General features: G+C 39.5%; 2 protein-coding genes across 5 annotated transcripts in view; one reads left to right on the top strand and one right to left on the bottom strand.

Moving 5' to 3' along the window:
• macrod2 (mono-ADP ribosylhydrolase 2) overlaps positions 1-22,805 on the top strand; it is a 1,153,479-nt gene that overhangs the window by 139,834 nt on the left and 990,840 nt on the right. The window lies entirely within an intron of this gene.
• flrt3 (fibronectin leucine rich transmembrane 3) lies at positions 13,529-21,808 on the bottom strand. Its single transcript, XM_062058478.1, has 3 exons — positions 21,604-21,808; positions 17,382-18,052; positions 13,529-16,697 (listed from the first exon to the last, which is right to left on the bottom strand). Exon 3 carries the CDS (start codon positions 16,653-16,655, stop codon positions 14,706-14,708), a length of 1,950 nt encoding a protein of 649 aa, XP_061914462.1. The 5' UTR covers positions 16,656-16,697; positions 17,382-18,052; positions 21,604-21,808; the 3' UTR covers positions 13,529-14,705.

Below are 22,805 nucleotides of genomic sequence, written 5' to 3'. Positions count from 1 at the left end.
GCTTTTGTCACTCTTTCTTGTCTCTCCTTCTCACAGAGAGATAAAACAAGCGCACCTTCTTACATACGTCACATACTGTCGCATGTGCAACGTCATACGCCCTCGCCGAGCAGAGAGGTAGCGGCATGGGTTTTTTGAATGATTGAAACTTTTATTAGTAGATTGCACAGTGAAGTACATATTCCGTACAATTGACCACGAAATGGTAATACCCGAATACGTTTTTCAACTTGTTTAAGTCGGGGTCCACTTAAATTGATTCATGATACAGATATATACTATCTTCATAATACAGTCATCACACAAGATAATCATCAGAGTATGTGCATTGAATTATTTACATTATTTACAATCCGGGCTGTGGGATATGGAGGAGGTGGGGGTTTAGGTTTGGTTGGTATTAACACTTCAGTCATCAACAATCAACATCCAAAATTGCATCCTCAGAGAAATGGACATTGAAACAATGTAGGACTGACTTAGTAGGATATGTAAAGCAAGTAGTGGACACAGAGAGAGAGATCAGAAAGTATAAGAAAAAGTGTCTACAATTGATTATTTACATTTGATTATTTACAATCCGAAGAGGTATGATGTGGAAGGGAGGGTGTTAGTTTAGGGTTGAAGTTGGCTGGAGGTGTTCTTTTAGTGCGGTTTTGAAGGAGGATAGAGATGCCCTTTCTTTTACACCTGTTGGGAGTGCATTCCATATTGATGTGGCATAGAAAGAGAATGAGTTAAGACCTTTGTTAGTTCGCAATCTGGGTTTAATGTGGTTAGTGGAGCTCCCCCTGGTGTTGTGGTTATGGCGGTCATTTACGTTAAGGAAGTAGTTTGACATGTACTCATCAGGGAGGTATAGCGGATTTTATAGACTAGGCTCAGTCCAAGTTGTTTTACTCTGTCCTCCACCCTGAGCCAGCCCACTTTGGAGAAGTGGGTAGGAGTGAGGTGTGATCTGGGGTGGAGGTCTAGAAGTAATCTGACTAGCTTGTTCTGGGATGTTTGGAGTCTAGATTTGAGGGTTTTGGAGGTGCTCTGGTACCAGGAGGTGCATGCATAATCGAAAAAGGGTTGAACGAGAGTTCCCGCTAGAATCTTCATGGTGCTTTTGTTGACCAGAGAGGAGATTCTGTAGAGAAATCTCATTCGTTGTAACGTTAGCTGTGGCAGGTGGTGCTAGCGAAGCGGTGCGAGTTGTAATACGAGAGAGAGAAGGTGCGAATCTGGTAACAAATGGAGGAAGAAGAATGAATTCCCAAGAAAAACAGCACGGGGTCCATCGTCTGGCGGTGGTTTGGCTTCAAGCGGGAAGATGTTGAACAGACAACCGTAATATGTAAAGTATGAGGCAAAAGCGTTGCTACAAAAAGTAGCAGCACTACTAATTTGTAGCATCACTTGAAAAGTCACCCGCTAGAGAATAAGGAGTGCTTGAAACTCCACATGTAAACATCTCGGCCGGTGCCACACCGACAAAATGCCGAAGCAACCAGCACTGACCCAATTGAGCCTGGCATTATCCATTTCCAGATGAACACCGTATGAAAAAAATTGTCAAAAACAGGAGATAACGTCCGCAGTAACCTACCACATGGCGAAGGACATACACCATTTGATTTCCTATTATGCAGCTCATTTTTATTTTACAGTTTATGAAATATCTTGTGTGACATCATGCACAAAAGTGCACCTTATTTGTTTTAAAATATTGTAGTGGCGTTCTGTACAAAAATTGCACTTTAATTTAGTGTTGTTTTGATGTGTCATCTTAGTGACATCGTGCACAAAAGTGCCCTACTTAGGTGTTATTTTGACAGCTCTTATTAATTTGTATTAATGTCAAATAATTTAGAGTTGCAATGGATGTTTGTGTAGGCCTTGTTCAATCAGGCATAACATTGGATTCATTATGATGACTGAGGTTCTGCTTAGGTTTGTTTGGCCCTGCAGTTTCAGGTCACTGGGTAAAGTGATGGAGAGGCTTCTGGCTTTAGGGAAGGGGTGGGAGGGGGGGGATGCTGCTGCTGGTCGAAGCCAGAGAAGGGAGGACAACTCCCCGGCACAGTCACACATCACTCCTTGGCATCTCGCTCAATGGCCGCTCTGTTCTTTTACAGCTGGATCTTGTGACTCAGAGTGACAAAGTCCAATTTCAATCTTGAGAGTATGTGTGATAGAGGGAGGGCCACGTTGTGCTTCGGGCCGCCTCGTCCATTCGTCTTAATTAGGTGTGTGGACAATGTGCAACTATTCACAAGACAGCACGTGGTCATCTGTACTTTATAAAAATATTATTTGTACACTAGTCACTTACGGAACAAGACATAGCACCACCTTATCTTTAAACCTATCAATTGTAAGGTAATTAGTGAAATTATGGCGTGACATTTTAAATCGGTTGTTTACCTGCAGATTGCCGCTGAGTGCACACAATATGACAAAGAAAACTATATTGGGGCGTCTATTTTGAAGCCTTTTTATGTGTAATTTGTTTGTTGTGAGACATATGGGACACCAATCATCCACAGCATTTTAGATAGATAGATAGATAGATAGATAGATAGATAGATAGATAGATAGATAGATAGATAGATAGATAGATAGATAGATAGATGGATAGTACTCTATTGATTCCTTCAGGAGAGTTCGCTGAAATTTTTTTTAATTCCAGCAGCAGTGTACAGAATTGAGAACAAATTTAAAAAGTAAATAATGGGGGTATAAATGGAAATAAAATAGATGAGAATAAAAATAAAAAGTAACAATAAGAATAAAAATACAACAGTAAAAATGAGAATATAACAAGAGAAACTAGGCAGTAGTGACCATGTTATGAAAATGTATTGAATCAGAATCAGAATCAGAATAGTTTTATTGCCATTGTTTGAGAACGTGTTCACAAACTAGGAATTTTTCTTGGTGCAAACGTGCGACATAAAACACATGTAACACATATTTGGTAATAAAAAGAGCTGTGACTGAGCTATCAGATAGACTTAGAAGGAATTTAAGGAATTCAAGGAGCTGCTGTTAGGAGTTATTGTTCATTTGCCTGATGGCCGAGGGGAAAAAACTGTTCAGGTGGCGGGAGGTGTGGGTCTGGATGGAGCGTAGTCTCCTGCCTGAGGGGAGAGGGGAGAATAGTGTGTGTCCAGGGTGAGAAGAGTCAGCGGTGATCCGACCCACACGCCTCCTGGTCCTGGAGGAGAACAAGTCCTGGAGGGATGGGAGCTTGCAGCCAATCACCTTCTCAGCAGCACGTACGATGCGCTGCAGTCTATTCTTATCCTGGACTGTGGCGCCGAGGAACCACACTGTGATGGAGGAGGTCAGGATGGACTCTATGATGGCTGAGTAAAACTGCACCAGCATCTCGGTCGGCACCTTAAGTTTCCTCGGCTGCCGCAGGAAGTACATCCTCTGCTGGGCCTTCTTGATGAGTGAGCTGATGGTCAGCTCCCACTTGAGGTCCTGGGTGATGGTGGTGCCCAAGAAACGGAAGGAGTCCACAATGGGGACGGGGGTGGGAGAGTCAATCAGGGTGAGGGGGGATGGTGGGGCTGTGACTTTCCTGAAGTCCATGATCATCTCCACTGTTTTCTTGGCGTTCAGCTCCAGGTTGTTGAGGCTGCACCAGGACGTCAGCCCGGTCCACCTCTCTCCTGTAGGCGGACTCATCGCCATTCGAGATGAGCCCGATGAGGGTGGTGTCATCCGCAAACTTGAGCAGTTTTTTGCACTTTTAAAACACTTTTGCATGTAATTAAAAAAAAAAAATAGGACTCTTTACAATGTGGCTTTACCTGACATCACTATTTTTAACTGATGATAGCGTGTAGACCCTGATATGCATTTCCCATTCATCTCTTGTGCTTTGATACCTCTAATCAGTAACAGGCTCATATGGCTGGTATTCATATACTAGTGTTGCTAATGGAGAAGAACCAGTGCTGCTGGTCATGAAGAGGTCATGCGATGGCGCTTTGATACGAGCATTCATTGGAATGCAAATGTGACCGTCTGCCTGTCCAGCTCCTTCTAAAAATGAATAGTAGCACCCTGAAACAGACAGGGCAGCTGACCCCCACCCACCGTTATCACTGATCACTCGCTGCATAAAAGACAAACGGATGTCTTCACAGTGTCACACAGGAGAAAAATGCGTGTGCCATTTTGTTGTTCCACGCCTGGCCTGACCTCAGATGCTAGCATGAGAGCGATTAAGGAATTGTTTAAAGTGACAGATGGGTCATGGGTCCCTGGTGATAAGTGAGGTCATGCAGGGTCATCGTCAGCCGGGTTCATCAATTTTACTAAATACTTACCACACCTAAATTGCACAAAGCTGCCCAGTATTATTTTCAGTGAAAGTAACAACAATGAACCGTTCCTCTCACCATTTGGCTCATGTGTAATTTATCACAACGTTAGAAGCATTAGAGAAAAGGGTTTGCCCATTGATGTCAGCATACCCCAGTCAAGCAAATGAGAAGTGTTTAGTCCAGAAGTCCCCAAACGTTTTGACTCCGGGGCTGCATTGAGTTGGGGCCGGGCTATCTATTTGTGTGTGCGTGTATGTATGTATTTATATAACAGGGTTTCCCCAAGATTGCCAAGGTACCTGTGGCGGTTGGGGTGTGGTCACCATGATGTCATCATATAATTTGCAAGGATAATATGATTTTACTTTAAAAAGGTTCAAAAAATGTATCCGGTACATACATTTCAAACAACTATGTGTTATATTGTATAGTTGTGTTCTATTTTGAATTGTTGCTGCTTATTGTACAATATACAGTCGTGGTCAACAGTTTACATACACTTGTAAAGAACATAATGTCATGGCTGTCTTGAGTTTCCAATAATTTCTACAACTCTTATTTTTTTGTGATAGAGTGATTGGAGCACATACTTGTTGGTCACAAAAAAACATTCATGAAGATTGGTTATTTTATGACCACAGAACTTTCCTCCAGAAGGTCTTATCTTTGTCCATGTGATGTCAGTTGAAACAGAAATTGAGCTGTTTGGCCACAACACCCAGCAATTTGTTTAGAGGAGAAAAGGTGAGGCCTTTAATCCCATAAACACCATGCCTACCGTCAAGCATGGTGGTGGTAGTATTATGCTCTGGGCCTGTTTTGCTGCCAATGGAACTGGTGCTTTAAATGGAACAATGAAAAAGGAGGATTACCTCCAAATTCTTCAGGACAACCTAAAATCATCAGCCCGGAGGTTGGGTCTTGGGCGCAGTTGGGTGTTCCAACAGGACAATGACCCCAAACACACGTCAAAAGTGGTAAAGGAATGGCTAAATTAGGCTAGAATTAAGATTTTAGAATGGCCTTCCCAAAATCCGGACTTAAACGTGTGGACAATGCTGAAGAAACAAGTCTATGTCAGAAAACCAACACATTTAGCTGAACTGCATCAATTTTGTCAACAGGAGTGGTCAAAAATTCAACCAGAAGCTTGCCAGAAGCTTGTGGATGGCTACCAAAAGCGCCTTATTGCAGTGAAACCTACCAAGGGACATGTAACCAAATATTAACATTGCTGTATGTATACTTTTGACCCAGCAGATTTGCTCACATTTTCAGTAGACCCATAATAAATTCATAAAAGAACCAAACTTCATGAATATCTTTTGTGACCAACAAGTATGTGCTCCAATCACTCTATCACAAAAAAATAAGAGTTGTAGAAATTATTGGAAACTCAAGACAGCCATGACTTTGTGTTCTTTACAAGTGTATGTAAACTTTTGACCACGACTGTATTTTGTTGAGAATTTTTCAAGCGTCTAGAGACTTTTAAGAATTATTTTTTATTAAAAACAACTACCAGCAAATCTAGCATCTTTTTCTGGTGTTATTATAGAATAGACTTGTGTTTAGAAACTCTACTTCTGTCTCTCGATGTCCCTGACAAAAAGCGAGCTGCAGTGAGCATGACGTCACACTTGCTTCGCTCTGTTGCTCCAGTTGGATTTTCTCTCCCTAAAAGCCGCCACTGTCCTCTTAATATTTGTACATTTTGTAGATGGCTGTCCGCAGATATACCTGGGATACATTAAAGTACGTTCACATCGTAGATATGCTGACTCTGCTCTAGACAATCTTGTGCGTCTTGTTGACACACATGTTTCACACGTTTTTGGTGATCAAAGTCTATTTTCTGTGTCCAAGTTTTGCTGCATCACTTGTCAATAGTGCGCAAATAAAAGGCTATATGTATCAATTTATACTGTAACGATTTGCTGGTGGTAATGTTTAATGTCCGTGGGGTTTTGATTTAATGTTTATTTTTCCCTTTTAATGTTTATTTTTCCCATGGTCTCAAACACACCGTCCGTGCCTGAAAGCAGATTGGCGAAGAATGAAGTAGTGTTGTTGTGTGACTGGGGAAGCATGGAGCCGAAAGTGTTTGCATGGGAGGCAAAACCTGTTGGAATTGGGCCGGCTGTTATTATAAGATTCACAATAAAAGTTAAAAATAGCGATTGTCTGACTTTTTACTTATTCTGGAGATTGCAATGCATTATATTATTTTAATTTGTTTTCACGTAAAAAACAAAACATAACAAAACAAAAAACATATATATACACAGTATATATTATGTGTATATGTATATACACACTACCGTTCAAAAGTTTGGGGTCACATTGAAATGTCCTTATTTTTGAAGGAAAATCACTGTACTTTTCAATGAAGATAACTTTAAACTAGTCTTAACTTTAAAGAAATACACTCTATACATTGCTAATGTGGTAAATGACTATTCTAGCTGCAAATGTCTGGTTTTTTGTGCAATATCTACATAGGTGTATAGAGGCCCATTTCCAGCAACTATCACTCCAGTGTTCTAATGGTACAATGTGTTTGCTCATTGGCTCAGGAGGCTCATTGATGATTAGAAAACCCTTGTGCAATCATGTTCACACATCTGAAAACAGTTTAGCTCGTTACAGAAGCTACAAAACTGACCTTCCTTTAAGCAGATTGAGTTTCTGGAGCATCACATTTGTGGGGTCAATTAAACGCTCAAAATGGCCAGAAAAAGAGAACTTTCATCTGAAACTCGACAGTCTATTCTTGTTCTTAGAAATTAAGGCTATTCCACAAAATTGTTTGGGTGACCCCAAACATTTATATATGTATATATATATACATATATACATATATATATATATATATATATATATATATATATATATATATATATATATATATATATATATATATATATATATATATATATATATATATATATATATATATATATATATATATATATATATATATATATATATATATATATATATATATATATATATATATATATATTTTTTTTTTTTTTAAGGTGTGGTGGCCATGATTTAGCCGCATTTAGCGCAACATTCGGTTACATTAGGGGGAAACCCTGTGTGTGCGTGTGTATGTGTGGGTGTGTGTATATATTAGGGTTGTACGGTATACCGGTATTAATCAGAGGTGGGACCAAGTCATTGTTTTGCAAGTCACAAGTAAGTCTCAAGTCTTTGCCCTCAAGTCTCGAGTCAAGTCCCGAGTCAAGACAAGCAAGTCCAGAGTCAAGTCCAAAGTCAAGACTGGAAAGTCTCAAGTCAAGTCCCAAGTCCTGCATTTTGAGTTTCGAGTCCTTTGAAGTCCTTTTAACCACAGACTAATATATTTACACAGATTGTGTATGCTTTTAAAACGCTGTATTTATTTATTAAAACATGTGCATTTGAAATTGCAGGGAAAAAAATAGTGCTGATATTGCACTTCATAATAGCACTATTAACCAGTCATTTTAAACATTGAACTCATTCCTTTACAGAATAAACACATTTGAAAAAACAAGTGCAACTGTACTTATTTGCACAAAAGTGTTAACATTGTATTTCCATGGCATATTGCATTGTAATTAGTTCCACAGCTGTTTCTATCCTGTTCTTACCTTATCTCATTGATCTCATCTCATACGGTATGTGTGTTTATGTGTGTGTACACATGAAAAACATAACAAATACTTGAACACAACAATAAACAGAGTTGTACTTTTTAGATGTCAGGGCCCTATGCAATATGTACACATTCTTAATATAGTATACATTTTAACTGACCTTTATTTGACTGTTTGTCTTTTTATAGGTGGCTAAAATATGCGGTGCTGCTGACCGCCGTCTAACATTACATTACTGTGTGTGATACATTGACTAACGTAACGTTATGTGTAGGTACTTAATGCAACCCTGCTTAAAAAAAATCACTTGACAAAAAGTATGAATAAGGTAGCAAACTGCAGTGGACGCAACAGATTGCCGTGTTTGCAATGACGTTATAACCATAGACATCTTATAAGTAGACGCAGCATTGGCTGCTGTGACGCAAGCAATTTGGCCGCCATCTTGCAGTGGTAACGAGGAGCCGGCAAGCAGCCTAAACTGACAGTTGACAGGTAGAAAACAAAGATGCCGTTTTCCTGCTCAAATGAGCGGACTGTTGAAAATAGGAATCGGGGGATTACTTTTCACAAGTAAGATTTAACATTAACGTGTTATTGGTTGTATTTTGTGAAAAGAATATTACCACAGAGTTGAGAAGGAGCAAAGATCTTCAATATTTGCATGTGAAAATCACAAAAAAATCTTCTGGGGGAGGATGACGCCCCTACAGGGGTTTGGTTTACAAACTTTCTGCCCCACCTAAAACAAAATTCACCAGCTGCCACTGATTATGATGCATTCTCATTTTAGGCAAAATATAAGACAATACTTTCTTAACAGTATAATTATAACCAGGAATAAGTCTTCAAGTACCAATATTCAAATACTAACATTGTTGGGTAAGACAGAATTAGGTTTTATTCTGAATCCAGTGAAACGGATTGGTGGTTTTAGCTGATATAAAGACTTTCAGTTGTTTATATATGTTTATGTTTAAGTATTTGGCAGACGCTTTTATCCAAAGTGACATACATAAAAAATACATATAAAACAATCACTGTAAACATTATCATTTAAGGGAAGAATGTAATACAAAATATCAATACAAAGTGTCAAGACAGAATAACCTCTCTGCTGCTGCAGCAACAGAGATACAGTCTATAGGTCCCTAAGTTCAATCAGTCAATCAACGTTTATTTATATAGCCCTAAATCACAAGTGTCTCAAAGGGCTGTACAAGCCACAACGACATCCTCGGTACAGAGCCCACATACGGGCAAGGAAAACTCACCCCAGTGGGACGTCAATGTGAATGACTATGAGAAACCTTGGAGAGGACCAAATATGTAGGTCATTTACTGAAAGGGGCGTGTTCAAAAAATAGCAGTGCTGCGTTCCATAAGTGACATCATTGATTATGTGTAAAAAAAACATGTTAAACAAGTGGCCCTTATTTTAGGATCAAGGCAACTGACGCTGCATATGCTGGCTGTGCATTTGTCCTTGGAAAAACAGTGTAAAATGGGTTGTTGAAGACACTGTTCAGAAGAAGAGCGTTCTTTGATTAAGAAATGAATAAAAGAGGGGAAAACCTATAAGGAAGTGCAGAAAATGATAGGCTGTTCAGCTAAAATGATATCAAACACTTTAAAATGGCAGCCAAAACCAAAAAGACGAGGAAGAAAAAGAAAAACGACTATTGAAATGAATGGGAGAATAACCAAAATGGCAAAGGCTCAGGCAATGATCAGCTCCAGGAGGATCAAAGAAGATCTAAGATGGCCTGTGAGTACTGTAACAATCAGACCACGTCTATGTGTAGCCAAGCTAGCAGAAAGAAGCCCCCGCAAAGTCCCCATTGTTTAAAAAAAAGACGTGTGCTGAAGCAGTTACAATTTGCCAAAGAACACATTGACTGGCCTAAAAAGAAATGGCGTAAAATTTGGGGACTGATGAGAGTAAGATTGTTCTTTTTGGATCTAAGGGCCACAGACAGTTTGTCAGGCGTCCTGCAAACACTGAATTCAAGCCCCAGTACACAGTGAAGACGGTGAAGCATGGTGGTGCAAGCATCATAATATGGGGATGTTTCTCGTACTGTGGTGTTGGTCCTATTTATCGCATACCAGGGATCATGGATCAGTTTGAGTACATCAGAATACTGGAAGAAGTCATGTTGCCGTATGCTGAAGAGGAAATGCCCTTGAAATGGGTGTTTCAACAAGACAATGACCCCAAACACACCAGCAAGCGAGTAAAATCATGGTTCCAGACAAACAGAGTTCAAGTAATGGAGTGGCCAGCACAATCCCCAAACCTTAATCCCATTGAAAATTTGTGGGCTTACATAAAGAATGCTGTTCATGAGGCAATACCAAAAAATGCAGAGGAATTGTGGAATGTAGTACAATTGTCCTGGGCTACAATACCTGTCGACTCCCTGTGCCACAGATGTGAAGCAGTTATCAGAAACCGTGGTTATGCAACTAAATTATAGTTAATAATTCTAAGGAAAGTTGAATCTGCAAGCCTTTCTTAGTTTATACAGTACATTTGAGTTTTGTAAAAAAATATGTCAACACTGCTATTTTTTTATTTCTTGACTTTCTTTAAAATATTGTCAAATTGAATTACTTTTTTCCAATTTTCTGGCTTTGAAATAGAATGTGCAGTCTCCCCAATGCATTTGTGTTCATTAAAATACAATTTATTTGAAGAATTTTGAGGTTTACACACCTTTTTAAACACACTGCTATTATTAACTGCTATTATTATGAACATAACTGTATGTGTGTGTGTGTGTGTGTGTCTATAAATGTGTGAGTATATATATATATATAATTTATATATATATATATACTGTATATTTATACACACACATATTTATATACATATATATATACACACACACACATATATATATATATATATATATGTCTGTCTGTCTGTGTGTATATATATATATATATATATAAATATGTGTGTGTGTATATGTTTGTATGTATGTATAAAATTTAAGGTTGTACAGTATACCGCTACCAATAAAGTACTGCGGTACTAATGAATTAAACACGGTGCTATACTGCCTTTGAAAATACTGGTCCTTTTTTATATCTGCATGCTGCCGTTCGGCGTTGACGCACAGAGCAGAGGAGCATGTTCAGTGTGTATTCTTGTATATTCTCAGAGCGCACAAGCAGAAATAGTGTGGAGAGGAAAAATGGCAAATAAAGGCAATTCTGCTGGTTAATAAAGATGGTGCGTGAAGAGCAATATGGATGCATCTAGGCTTCAAAACTATCGATCAAGGTGACACTAAACACGAAAGCACCATGCTGCTTTAAAACATGCCTCGCCAAAGGTGGCAAAGTATAACCACCTTTGCTTCAAACGTAGTAAACATTTAAATAACAATCATCCATACTTACACAATGAGTTTAAAGGTAATGTAGTTAACCGGCTTCTCTGTTGTGCACATACAGATATGTGGACGCGCACACAGCTGCTTGACTTGTTGCCAATTATTAGCGGAGTCAAAACTGCCCAGGTAGCAAACCATCCATCCATTTTCTACCGCTTGTCCCTTACGGCAGTGGTCCCCAAACAACGATTGGTACCGGGCCGCACAAGAAATAAAAAAAATAAAAATAAAATAAATGTTTAAAATTGTTTTTATTTTTTATTAAATCAACATAAAAAACACAAGATACACTAACAATTAGTGCACCAACCCAAAAAACCTCCCTCCCCCATTTACACTCATTCGCACAAAATGGTTGTTTCTTTCTGTTATTTCTGGTTCCTACATTATATATCAATATAGATCAATACAGTCTGCAGGGATACAGTCCGTAAGCACACATGATTGTATTTTTTTATGACCAAAAAAAAAAAATATATATATATATATATGTATACCATACACCACAGACACTATATTTATGTATATGTGTATATATACACATATATACATATATATGTACAATGGACTAGCTCATAGACAAGCTAACTCTAATTACCATGGCCAATCGCAGACGAGATAGACAATCTCCAATTCACCTCACATACATATTTTTGGACTGTGGGAAGAAACTGGAGTGCCTGCAGAAAACTCACACACACACGTCGGAGGTTCAAAGATGCACACGGCGTAGTTAGACGTTATTGTTGGTAGTAATGTCAAAAGATTCAGGGTAGTTTACACAGGCTTGAACAACAAATGCATTAATTCGCTTAAAATACCTTTCTCTTCAATTTTCTCTCACTTCTACCCGCTGTCATCTGTTTAGGTGCACGACCAGCTGCTGACAGGCGATTTTGATGCACAATTTTTTTCTCTCCAAAATAAAGCAATTAAGAATGTTTTGTTTTATATTTGAGCTGTTTTTCAAACTTATTATAGCCAATAGTACATAACTAATAGACTATATACGGTACATCCATTCATACAATATATCACTTAATTTTGTTTTCACGTTAAAAGTGTTTACATGTTATGAATGTTTATCTATCTGGGTTGGCCCTGCGATGAGGTAGCGACTTGTCCAGGGTGTACACCGCCTTCCACCCGATTGCAGCTGGGATAGGTTCCAGCACCCCCTGCAACTCCGAAAGGGACAAGCGGAAAATGGATGGATGTTAATTTTTTAAAAATAATAATTATAACGTATATTTAGAAGGTGTGGCGGCAGTAATCTCGCTGTGGCGCTCTGCCACGATCGTGTACATGTAGGGGAAACCCTGATCACACACACACACACACACACACACACACACACACACACACACACACACACACACACACACACACACACACACACACACACACACATTATATATATATTTGTATGTGTGTGTGTATATATACATATATATATATATATATATATATAATATATATATATATATATATATATATATATATATATATATATATATATATATATATATATATATACACATAATCTGCTGACAAAAATGTGCAATTTTGATACTTTAGTATGGATTGTGGGGTCCCAAACAGAAACACTTGGGAATCTTTCTGCAACTTGTCTGTGTACTTAAAGCCTCTACTGCATGTAATAGAAAGTGTAAATATGTACCTTTTTGTGAATCTATAAAAGTTTCATTAGTGATGTCTTGTTCCAAATCTAGGAGGTAAACATTGCAAATGCAAATTGGAAGCACAAACTAACATAAATGTGTAAGTTTTAAATTAGGAAGAGATAAAACACAATTGTTAAACATATATTTGTATGCAATACAAATTGTATCAGAGACTCATCAATATTTAAATGGTGGAGGCAAGAGGAGCAGAACTCAAGAAAAAAGTGATGACCTATTTAACATGTTTTGTTAGATTTTCTACTGTGTTGATTTTAGCATCAAACATTGCCAAAGAAAACAAAAACAAATACAGTTTGGAAAACTGATCAGCAAAGTAATCAATTAATATAGATGTACTTTTTTTTTCATGTTTATTTTTGTACTGTCTGTTCTTAAAAGTACATATCTTAAAACACAAATATGTTTAAATCTATTAGCAAAAATGCCAAAGTGTGTTTTAATCACAAATTATCAGTGTAGGTCAGAAATGATGCAATGCTATTTTTGTATTTTTTTTATTTTGTAATATGACCAATACTTCATATCCAAGTGTGTATGAAAAAGTCACTGGTTCCTTAAAAAGCTAAATACAATAAGCATTGGATCAAGGCACATACAAGACTGGCCAAAGGGCAAACAATGCACTTTGGTTTTCATACTTGAAGAACAGGTAATTTCAAATTGTGGCAACAAAAAACATGTTCACTTTGAAAACAATGTAAAATAGTAGTTCTGTCAAGGGATAGCTGACACTGTGATCATTCTAATGTAGAGTTAGCCTTTTGACTTGAGTGACGTAGGGTACACGGTACTAAAGAATGCCACCATTGTCAATTGGCCGTTGTTGGCTTGTACAAATAGAAATCGTGGGGGGTCCTGTGTCAGCCTGTCCAGTCTTCTTGTTTTAAAGAGTCCCTTAAAGTCAATGTGCTTTATCTGCCCTGTGCTGTGGCCTACAATCCTATCAGAATAAACGACACACATGTCCTGCTCGGTTTACTCTGCTGTGTTACCCACTTGCAACAAAATACACACTTAAAAAAGTAGAGAAATAAAGCATGGCACCTCATCTGTAGTGTTTTGCATCACATACAAATCACAACTATATTCTTGGTCAGTAGTAAATGAGACAGCTCACTGCTGTTTGTTCTTCTAAAACGGCAACATGCCTGATTTGTGAATTTTATTGATCAACTGTACCTTAGTTTGTTATGCCTCTTTTTTGCCTTTTTTTTTCCATACAGCCACAATGTGAAAATAATGACCTGTGCTTATACTACAAGGTTTTCTAAAGTCTGATTGTTCACCACAGCAATGAAAACCCACTTTCACAGTTGACAAGTCATCATATCTCAGTAGAATATAGTTTCTTTTTAGTTGGTCGATCATTTTTAAGCAAAGGAAATACAGTACAAATTACTACAAATCCCTAAAATGTAATTGCAGAACTAAACCCACTGATGGTTCAGTGAGGGCCTGCAGGTGGAACGTTCTCAGTCTTCATAAAATGTCCTTAAATATAAATTATATGGCAAATGTACAGAACATTGCTTCTTTAGTCTTATAGATCCAGTGTTTTGTAGAAGTTTTGCCGTAAGTCTCTGTATAACAGCACACACTCATCATGAATGTCTGTGTGCAATATCATGAATGGGAATAATCTGAATCTGGTATTCCACTGTCTCTGTAGCTCCGGTTGTTAATATTGTTCTCGCTGTGTGGGCTCTTGTATAAAGTCAGGCCATTTGGTGGAAATATTGTGTGTATCACAAATTCCTCCTTGGACACAGGCAGGTGATTTATAGGAATCATTTGAAAAGAAGTTTCTCTTATTTCTAGAATTGAGTTGTCCTTCTTCGTGCCTGCCTCGGCATAGTCATCTTTTCTCCGGCGGCCTTTGTTATAGGTGCAGTTCCTGGAAAAAAGTGACCCATTTCTGTGGACGTACCAGCACACCAATGCCAACATGATGATTGCCAAAAGTGCAACAGCCCCTCCAATGATGGCAGCCAAAGGCAGACTGGAATTTTTGTAAGGCTCTTTCTCCTGCTCTCTGTTTAAAGTAGTGGTTGGTTTGTAGGATTTATGAGTGCCAGTCTCGGTCTCAATGCAAACGGGGGTCTCGTCTGACAAGTAGATGTTGCTGGTCTCCATGGGAACCATACATATCCTATAGGAAGACTCTGGCTCCAGTGCAGTGAGCAGGTATTCAGTCCTCTCCCCTTGCACAATTGTCTCTGTGATGGAGCCGAATGCAGGGCTGTGTCCCAGCTTGAGCCAGCTGAGCCGCAGGGCAGTCATGGGCTGTGATACCCTCCAGGATATGTGAATTGTATCTGCGCTGCTTGACTTCACACTGATTGTGATGATCTTCCTTCCTATTGAGGTGGTGGTGCCGTGGTAATTTTTGCCCAAATTTGGTCCTTTTACTGCAGGTCTTTTGGTCACAAATAAGGGCCACTGTGGTTGTGAGGGGCGCACAGTGTTAGAGACTGTGCTCGTCTCATACGTAGGAAGTTCTGAATCTGTGCAGTCAAACATGTCTGTAGATAAGTCTTTGAGTGCCATGCCTTTGACCTTATCAGGGCCTTGGCACATGAAGCCTCGTACATTCACTTTTGACGGTAATGACCGCAGCCAGTCACGTACCCATTTCATCCTGCAAGTACATTGCCAGGGGTTGTTGCGTAGCAAAAGCTGTGTGAGATTGTCCAGATCTTCAAATACACCCTGTGGGAGGCTACTCAGGTTGTTACCAGACAAGTCCAAACGATACAGTTGTCTCAGGAAGGCAAACGCTCCAGGTGGAACTCGATTAATGTGATTATCTTGAAGCTGAAGCTTCTCCAAACTTGTGCCCGGCAGGTTAGCTGGTGGTGATGTCAGGGAGTTCCTCACGAGTGAGAGCTCAGTCAGGTTAATCAAGTTGATGAAAGCCATCTCCCCAACCCCACGATTATTGAGCAGGTTACCATCCAAGATTAGCCGTTTCAGGTTGATGAGATCTTGCAGTGACTGTTCTGAGATTGATGAGATGCGGTTGTCTTCAAAGCGCAACTCCTCAATGCTCATAGGTAGACCCGAAGGGATAGTACTTAAATGGTTTCGCGAGAGAAAAAGCAATCTAAGGTGATTACTGTCTCTGAAAGCCCCTTCCTCAATGCTGACTGCTGACACAGAATTGTCATCCAAGTGTAGTTCCTCAATAAAGGGGATCTGGGCTAAAGACTCGTGTGTAATCATGCGAATGTTGTTCTCCTGGAGATGGAGCTCCTTAAGTCCAAAGGGAAGGTTAGTGGGAAACTCATCTAGATTGTTGCAGTAAAGGTAGATCTTCTCTACATTTGTGAGCCTGCGGAGCTCTGTGGGAATTCCTGAGCTCTTTATGCGATTGTTTTGCAGGAAGAGCACTGTTGCATCCAGAGGTAAACCAGTAGGAATGGAAGTCAGACCACGGTCATTACAGTAGATGAAGGTCTCATCACAGCGGCATGCAGAGGGACATGAGGCAGAGGTCACCAGTGGGTTAGCGAGACCCAGCAGCAGTCCGACCCTGATGAGGAAGACGATAAAGGCCTTGCATTGACGCATCATCTTGAAGCTGTGTTCCTCTGCAGTCTAATCACTCAAAGGCCCCTAGGGAGAAGACACAGGAATACATTTAATGCACAATACCTTTTAAAAGAGGGTCAAATCCCTGGTCTTATATTTTCCGTCTTAAAATGGTGTCTGCACCACATTCTAGATTACGCACTTGGAAGGGTCAGTTAACGTTCTTCCTCTCGAACATGTTTATCTACTGGTACTTAAAATTTGGTATTGTGCCTCATTTATGGCGATACTGAGAAGTGTAAAGCCAACCAGTATTAGTAAGTGCTCATTTCATGCCGTCTATGAATTGCATCTCTGTTCCTAAAGGCGGTTCAGACGTGTGAAATTTAATAGCATTCCCTCGTTGTCTTACACGCTTCTGTACCTCAAGGCTTCCTTTCATTGCTACATACCAAATCAGAAAACAAAGTTGTTCTTTGTTGAGTTACTGTTCAAGTGCTGAAATACATTCTAAGTTATGTCTGTGTACATACAATAACCAATCGATATGTTTTGAGAAGTTGGAATGACAAATTAGAAATAAAATCACATTTGAATGCGTTGTGTACACCAATTATAATGTAACTCCACCGATGTCAATCAATTGTTAATCAATCTGGTAACATTGCTTTGTTATACATTCAGATTGAAACTACACGCACAAATGTCACAATGAATTGTTCATTTAGTGAGATGGAATGTAGCAAAGCCGTACGCATTTTTACATACCTGATTTACACAAGGTGGTAAATCCTTTCCGCTCACCAAAACTCCAATCAAGAACTTCTTCTGTTATTATCCTTTATATAGGGAAACGTTTGTCTGAGGGCTTTCTGGTGATATCCTGACTGGTCAGTGTTTGCAGAGCTGATCCTTGTTAGGACGATGACCTCCTCTGTGTTCTCAGAGGCTCATGCTTCCGCTGCCTTTACCATGACAGATAAGCTTGTTGGATAAGCATCCCCTCTCAGTGTCAAAGCCTGTGCACTGCGATATTAAAAATCCTAATGGGTGTTGAATTTGTCAAGCTCAGTAGCCATAACCGTAGATTAGGTGTGTGTCATGACAATCTTGTGAGCTATTGTACAGGCTCCTTTCTGCAATCAGCCCCGACATGCATGATGGGTTGACACAAAGCTGGTCTGACCCATGCCAGTCCCCTTTGCCGCAGGCTCAATCAAGGCCTGTTTGCTTATGTACTCCAGCTGGTAAAGGTAACCAGAATCTTCTTCTCTGTTGTTAAGCTTGTATATACATGAATCCCGAGCTCCGGTTGTGGTCCCGGGCGTAGAGGAAGGTAGTTTTTTCTTTTAAGGAGACAAATGGTGAAAAGGGCAAGCCTCCCTCATGCACCTGGAACTTGATTCATGCTAGGCCCTTTTCGCACCTGGGTTGGTGTCCTAAAAACAGAAAGATAAATACATTTAGCACACAATCTTTCAAGATTAAATACAACTTTTCAATATTTATTGTATCCGTCACATTTTCTCCTGTGCATCACACCACCCACTATAAACCACTATTATTGAGTGAAGTAAAATAAAGCAATAAAGCTGATTCAAAAACCTAATCTAACACTAATATGTGATACAACATTCCTTATATAATTATTTTTACAATACATATTATTTGGGGTTTTGATTAAGTCACTTGACTCTTTGCAGCTTTTTATGTTAACCGATCCCTTTTCATTATCATAATCAATGTTTACGGTTCGAAAAAACTGTGTTCTTGATGTGAGGGCTGCAACGGTTAATCGATTACATTGGTTTATTTTATTAGAAAAAAGCTATGGTTTATATTGTGTTGCTTTGATCAATCATTTAATGAGCGTAACTAACACAAATGTATAAAATCTGGACTGCATGGTTTTACAAACTAATCAATAACCCTAACCCATATGTTCGTGTGAGTTCAGTTCACTATTTTTTTATACATATTTTATTCCACACTTGAAAAATGCAGAAATATAGTAACAAAATCAAAAGCCTTAACAAGGCCCATCATATTAGATGAAAGGACAATCCAGTCAAGGCTTACATTGTTAACATGCCATTTGAATTTCATATGAGGACCAAGGGTGTTTCATCCATCCATGTCATCCCGTGCTTCACTGTGACCCCTTTGCCCCACCTCATCCCCTCTTTACAAGTTATGAACAGTGCTTTGTTCATGAAAATAAAATTGCCTTTACCTTGGCAAATGTTTTGTTTTCCTTTGGCACACAATAGCTTTGCATCCTGATATGCAAAGACCTGCTGGCATCCCATTTCTCGTATAAAAACAGTACATCAGGAACCAGGGCCCCAGCCATTTAGCAGATTGTTGCTTTAAATAAGAGAGCATTAGGGAATTGGGATGCTTGTAAGCGAATGGCAATTGATACAATGCTGTTGAAAAATAATTGTATTTTTTTTTCCATTAAGCAAGCACATTAGTTGTCAATTACAGACAACCAATACTAACTTCTGCGACAAGGGGGCCTAACAGGTGGAGGAGAAATTAAGATCCTGGAACATGAGATTTAGAGTGAAATATGTGCTATTATCTGTAAGATTCAACTTTAAATGTGGCACTTAATATTTCAGTTACAAATATTGCAGGGCTTCACCGCCAATCATTTGGAATTACAGAAAATCAGGTTTCTGATTTGCACTCTAACAAGAGAAACCAGCGAGGACTATCTGCACTCAGAATAATATGCTTTTAGGTCTATTTTAAGAGGATTAGCTACATAAAAGCAGCCTTGTATATTCCTAGTGTGCACCGTTACCTGCTGCTGAGCGCTATCCTGTCTATTGGGAAGACACGATTAGCTCATTTGAAACAACAAGGTGGATGTAGTCTGTACTGAACATGTTTTTATTTTGCAAGTGGCATGATGTGTCTTGGATGCTTTTGTTCCCCCTTTCTGCACTCATCATATTTCAGTAAATGGCATCTCTATTGTTTACTACCAGGTCAGCATGTGGACATAAGCAAGGGTACTTAATGCACACAACATAATGAATATTATTTTTTAAAATTACATATTAAATCCTTTTTACACACAACGTGTATTCGTACACATTAAATAGTTTTAAGGGTGATGGAGTTAAACATACTAAGCGGTGGAAGTCTTTCTACATCGATTTAATACGCTGTTTCTCCAGAAGGCCAAAGTGGCCTCTGCTTCATTTACCCTGGTAAAGTTAAATTGAGCAGTCTGTTAAACGTATGTGCGTTCACCCAGTTCCCTTTCACCGGAGAACATGCGATGCTCACATAAAGCTGATAGCCATTGTGAGCTTACCACGCTCAAATGCATATTAGTCTGCAATAACAGCAGCCCTAGACTTACTTAGTGCCCTCTGGATATACTTTACATTGCACAAGAGAGGCATTGGAAAAAAAAAGAATCCTGCTTTTAGGACAAGAATGGGCCATAGAAGTTGTAATGGCTGACAACTAAATTATTCATGAATCCTGAAATTAATTTTGCACCACACAGTATGTATCCATTGGGAAATCAGTGTTTGTATCTATCATTGATAGACCTTTTTTTAAAACCTAGGTTTGTGATTGATTCCTCACAAAACACTGTAATACTGTGGGGTTTCAGGCAAAAGAACGATGCCTCATTTCAATCTGTGTTGATATATGGGTTCCCGTTAAAATGGGCTGACCAGATGATAATTCTGTCGCCCCGTTAAGCCTATAGAGGGGCCTGGGACAGGCAGGGGTCTCTCTTTTGTTGCGAGCTGAAAGGAGAGATCTGTAGCAGCTGCAATGATTTCTCCCCACATGGGGGTGGTAGGCACCACAAGATGTGTGTGAAAACATATGCAAGTGCTGTTTGTCTGTCTGACAAGCAAACACCAAAAAGACATGCTAAGCTGCAGAAAGGAGCCCATTTTAGCCCACAGGCTTAAAGCTTTTAAAGGTTCCTGTTTTTTTTTATTATTACTGGGCTTTAAATTTAAAGCTTAATTTTTCCCTCATTTGCTGCAATAGAGAGGTTTTGAACAAGACATAAAAAAATCATGTTTAGTGGTACGTCTGCTTTTTGAAAGTAGGTGTTTTTGCTATCTTTCGCAGATTTATGCAGTGAGATTCTGCTCATGCTGACCTGGTTAGTAGTTAATCTAAAATGAAAGCAATTGGCTGGGAACTATATCCGGAGGCAATCATCAGTGAAGACTACTCTGGCCTGTCTCTATTGAACACACTGTTTATGTTGTCTGAATTGAATTGGATAATACCTGGGAATGAGCGTGATGTGCAGTTTTATGATGGGGAAATAGGATGCAACCTCATTACAGTGCATAGTATCTTTATTACGCAGATGACCGTATTGTCTTATGGAGATGGAGGATCGGATTGACAGTTGTTTCCAGTAAGAGGTGCATGCAGTACTCTTTTTAACATGTTAAAAAGAGTAGAAAGCAGCCACTGCGCATGAGTGCATTTGAGCATCTGTGAGCGAGCTGCATAAATATATGTGCAAAGTTTCAGTGTGCGCTCCAGACAGGGCGCGTTTTGCGGAGTGAGGTCCAGCTGGCTCTGGGTGCGCATCTCTGCTGGATGTGCGCTGCAACTCAAACGTGCACACACAGAGGGGGGTCTCGAAGAACCATGGTCCGAACCACCTTGTGTGTTCCCCCTAATCTTATCAACTTTGTGTATTCGCCCATCAAAGGCTCATGCGGCCAGTTTAACGATCTCCAGACGCATAGGAATAGCGTTTAAAGGGAGTATTTTGAGAATTATCGTTAAAAAAATGAATTATATATATTTTTTCCTATTTGCAGCCAAGCCGGTGCATTATCATAGTTTCTTCTATGGTGCAGGTTGTAAAAAAAATAAAAAAAATAAAATAAAGAATTTCACATTTTTGTAACGAAATGTCACTCTATTTTGGAAAAAAAAAAAAGAAAAAAGATGCACTCCAGTCCGGTGAAAAAACACTTACCTCTAAAGACAAGCAAACAAGTAAAGTTCCAGGTATCCTCTCAGGGGTCAGAGGGGAGAAAAGACCAAAAAAAATAAATAATCCAATCCGAGTTATGTGGATTTTCCACAGTTCCTCTCACTCCCTCGCAAATGTGGAATGCATGTGTAGCAGCACTGTGGTGTTCACTGGTGCCCTCTCTCTCTCTCTCTCTCTCTCTCTCTCTCTCTCTTCTCTCTCTCTCTCTCTCTCTCTCTCTCTCTCTCTCTCTCTCTCTCTCTCTCTCTCTCTCTCTTCTCTCTCTCTCTCTCTCTCTCCTCTCTCTCTCTCTCTCTCTCTCTCTCTCTCTCTCTCTCTCTCTCTCTCTCTCGTCTCACGCAGTCACACTCTGCAAGTTGTGCGCAAGGACATCCGTGCGCGGATTGATCCCAATAACAAATGTGGGCTTGTGTTTGCTTCCAGCCGTGTTCCAGCAGAGCGCTGACGTCATCTAGAGGCGGGGCTTAGCTCTCTCTCTTTCTCTCTCTAACCCCTCCTACCCCTCAGCTTCTTCCCTTTGGAAAATAGCCACATAGGCGCTGTGCAGTACTGGGTGGCTACACTAGGAGGAGTGGAGGAAAAGGGGAAAAAAAAGAAGCAAGTGTGCATGGAGAAGAGCTGTAGATGCAAAGAGCCTTTTACTTGCTTTATGAGCTCCAGTGTATGCTTCATGCATGTGGGTGGCTCTTGTGTCAGAATAGATACATTGGTCAGCAACCCGCGCCTCTCGATTTAATGCCGCCCTGGAGCATTTTTAAAAAAGGAAAAATATGGGGCACATTTTTTTTTTGTTCTAGTATGTTTTTTGTTTGAGGACCAACATGACACAAACCTTCCCAATTGTTAGAAATCCCACTGTTTAATATGTTTGTGTGTATGCTTCACTGAACATCGTTTTGTCCTACTAATTTTGTCGGTTCTTGAACTCACCATCGTGTGGACTGTGACGCAACAGTTTGTTTACATGTAAAATCTTCCACTCCTTCTTCGTTTCATTTTGTCCACCAACAGTTTTATGCTGTGCGCGAATGCACAAAGGTGCACTTTGTTGATGTTATTGACTTGTTGGAGTGCTAATCAGGCATTTTTGGTCAGTGCATGACTGCAAGCTAATCAATGCTAACATGCTATTTAGGCTAGCTGTATGTACATATTGCATCATCATACCTCATTTGTAGGTATAT

This window comes from Entelurus aequoreus, linkage group LG09 (genome assembly GCF_033978785.1).
Source record: "Entelurus aequoreus isolate RoL-2023_Sb linkage group LG09, RoL_Eaeq_v1.1, whole genome shotgun sequence".
NCBI classification, from domain to species: domain Eukaryota; kingdom Metazoa; phylum Chordata; class Actinopteri; order Syngnathiformes; family Syngnathidae; genus Entelurus; species Entelurus aequoreus.
The sequence above is the reverse complement of the archived record's forward strand: the minus strand, read 5'-3'. Positions and strand labels throughout refer to the sequence as shown.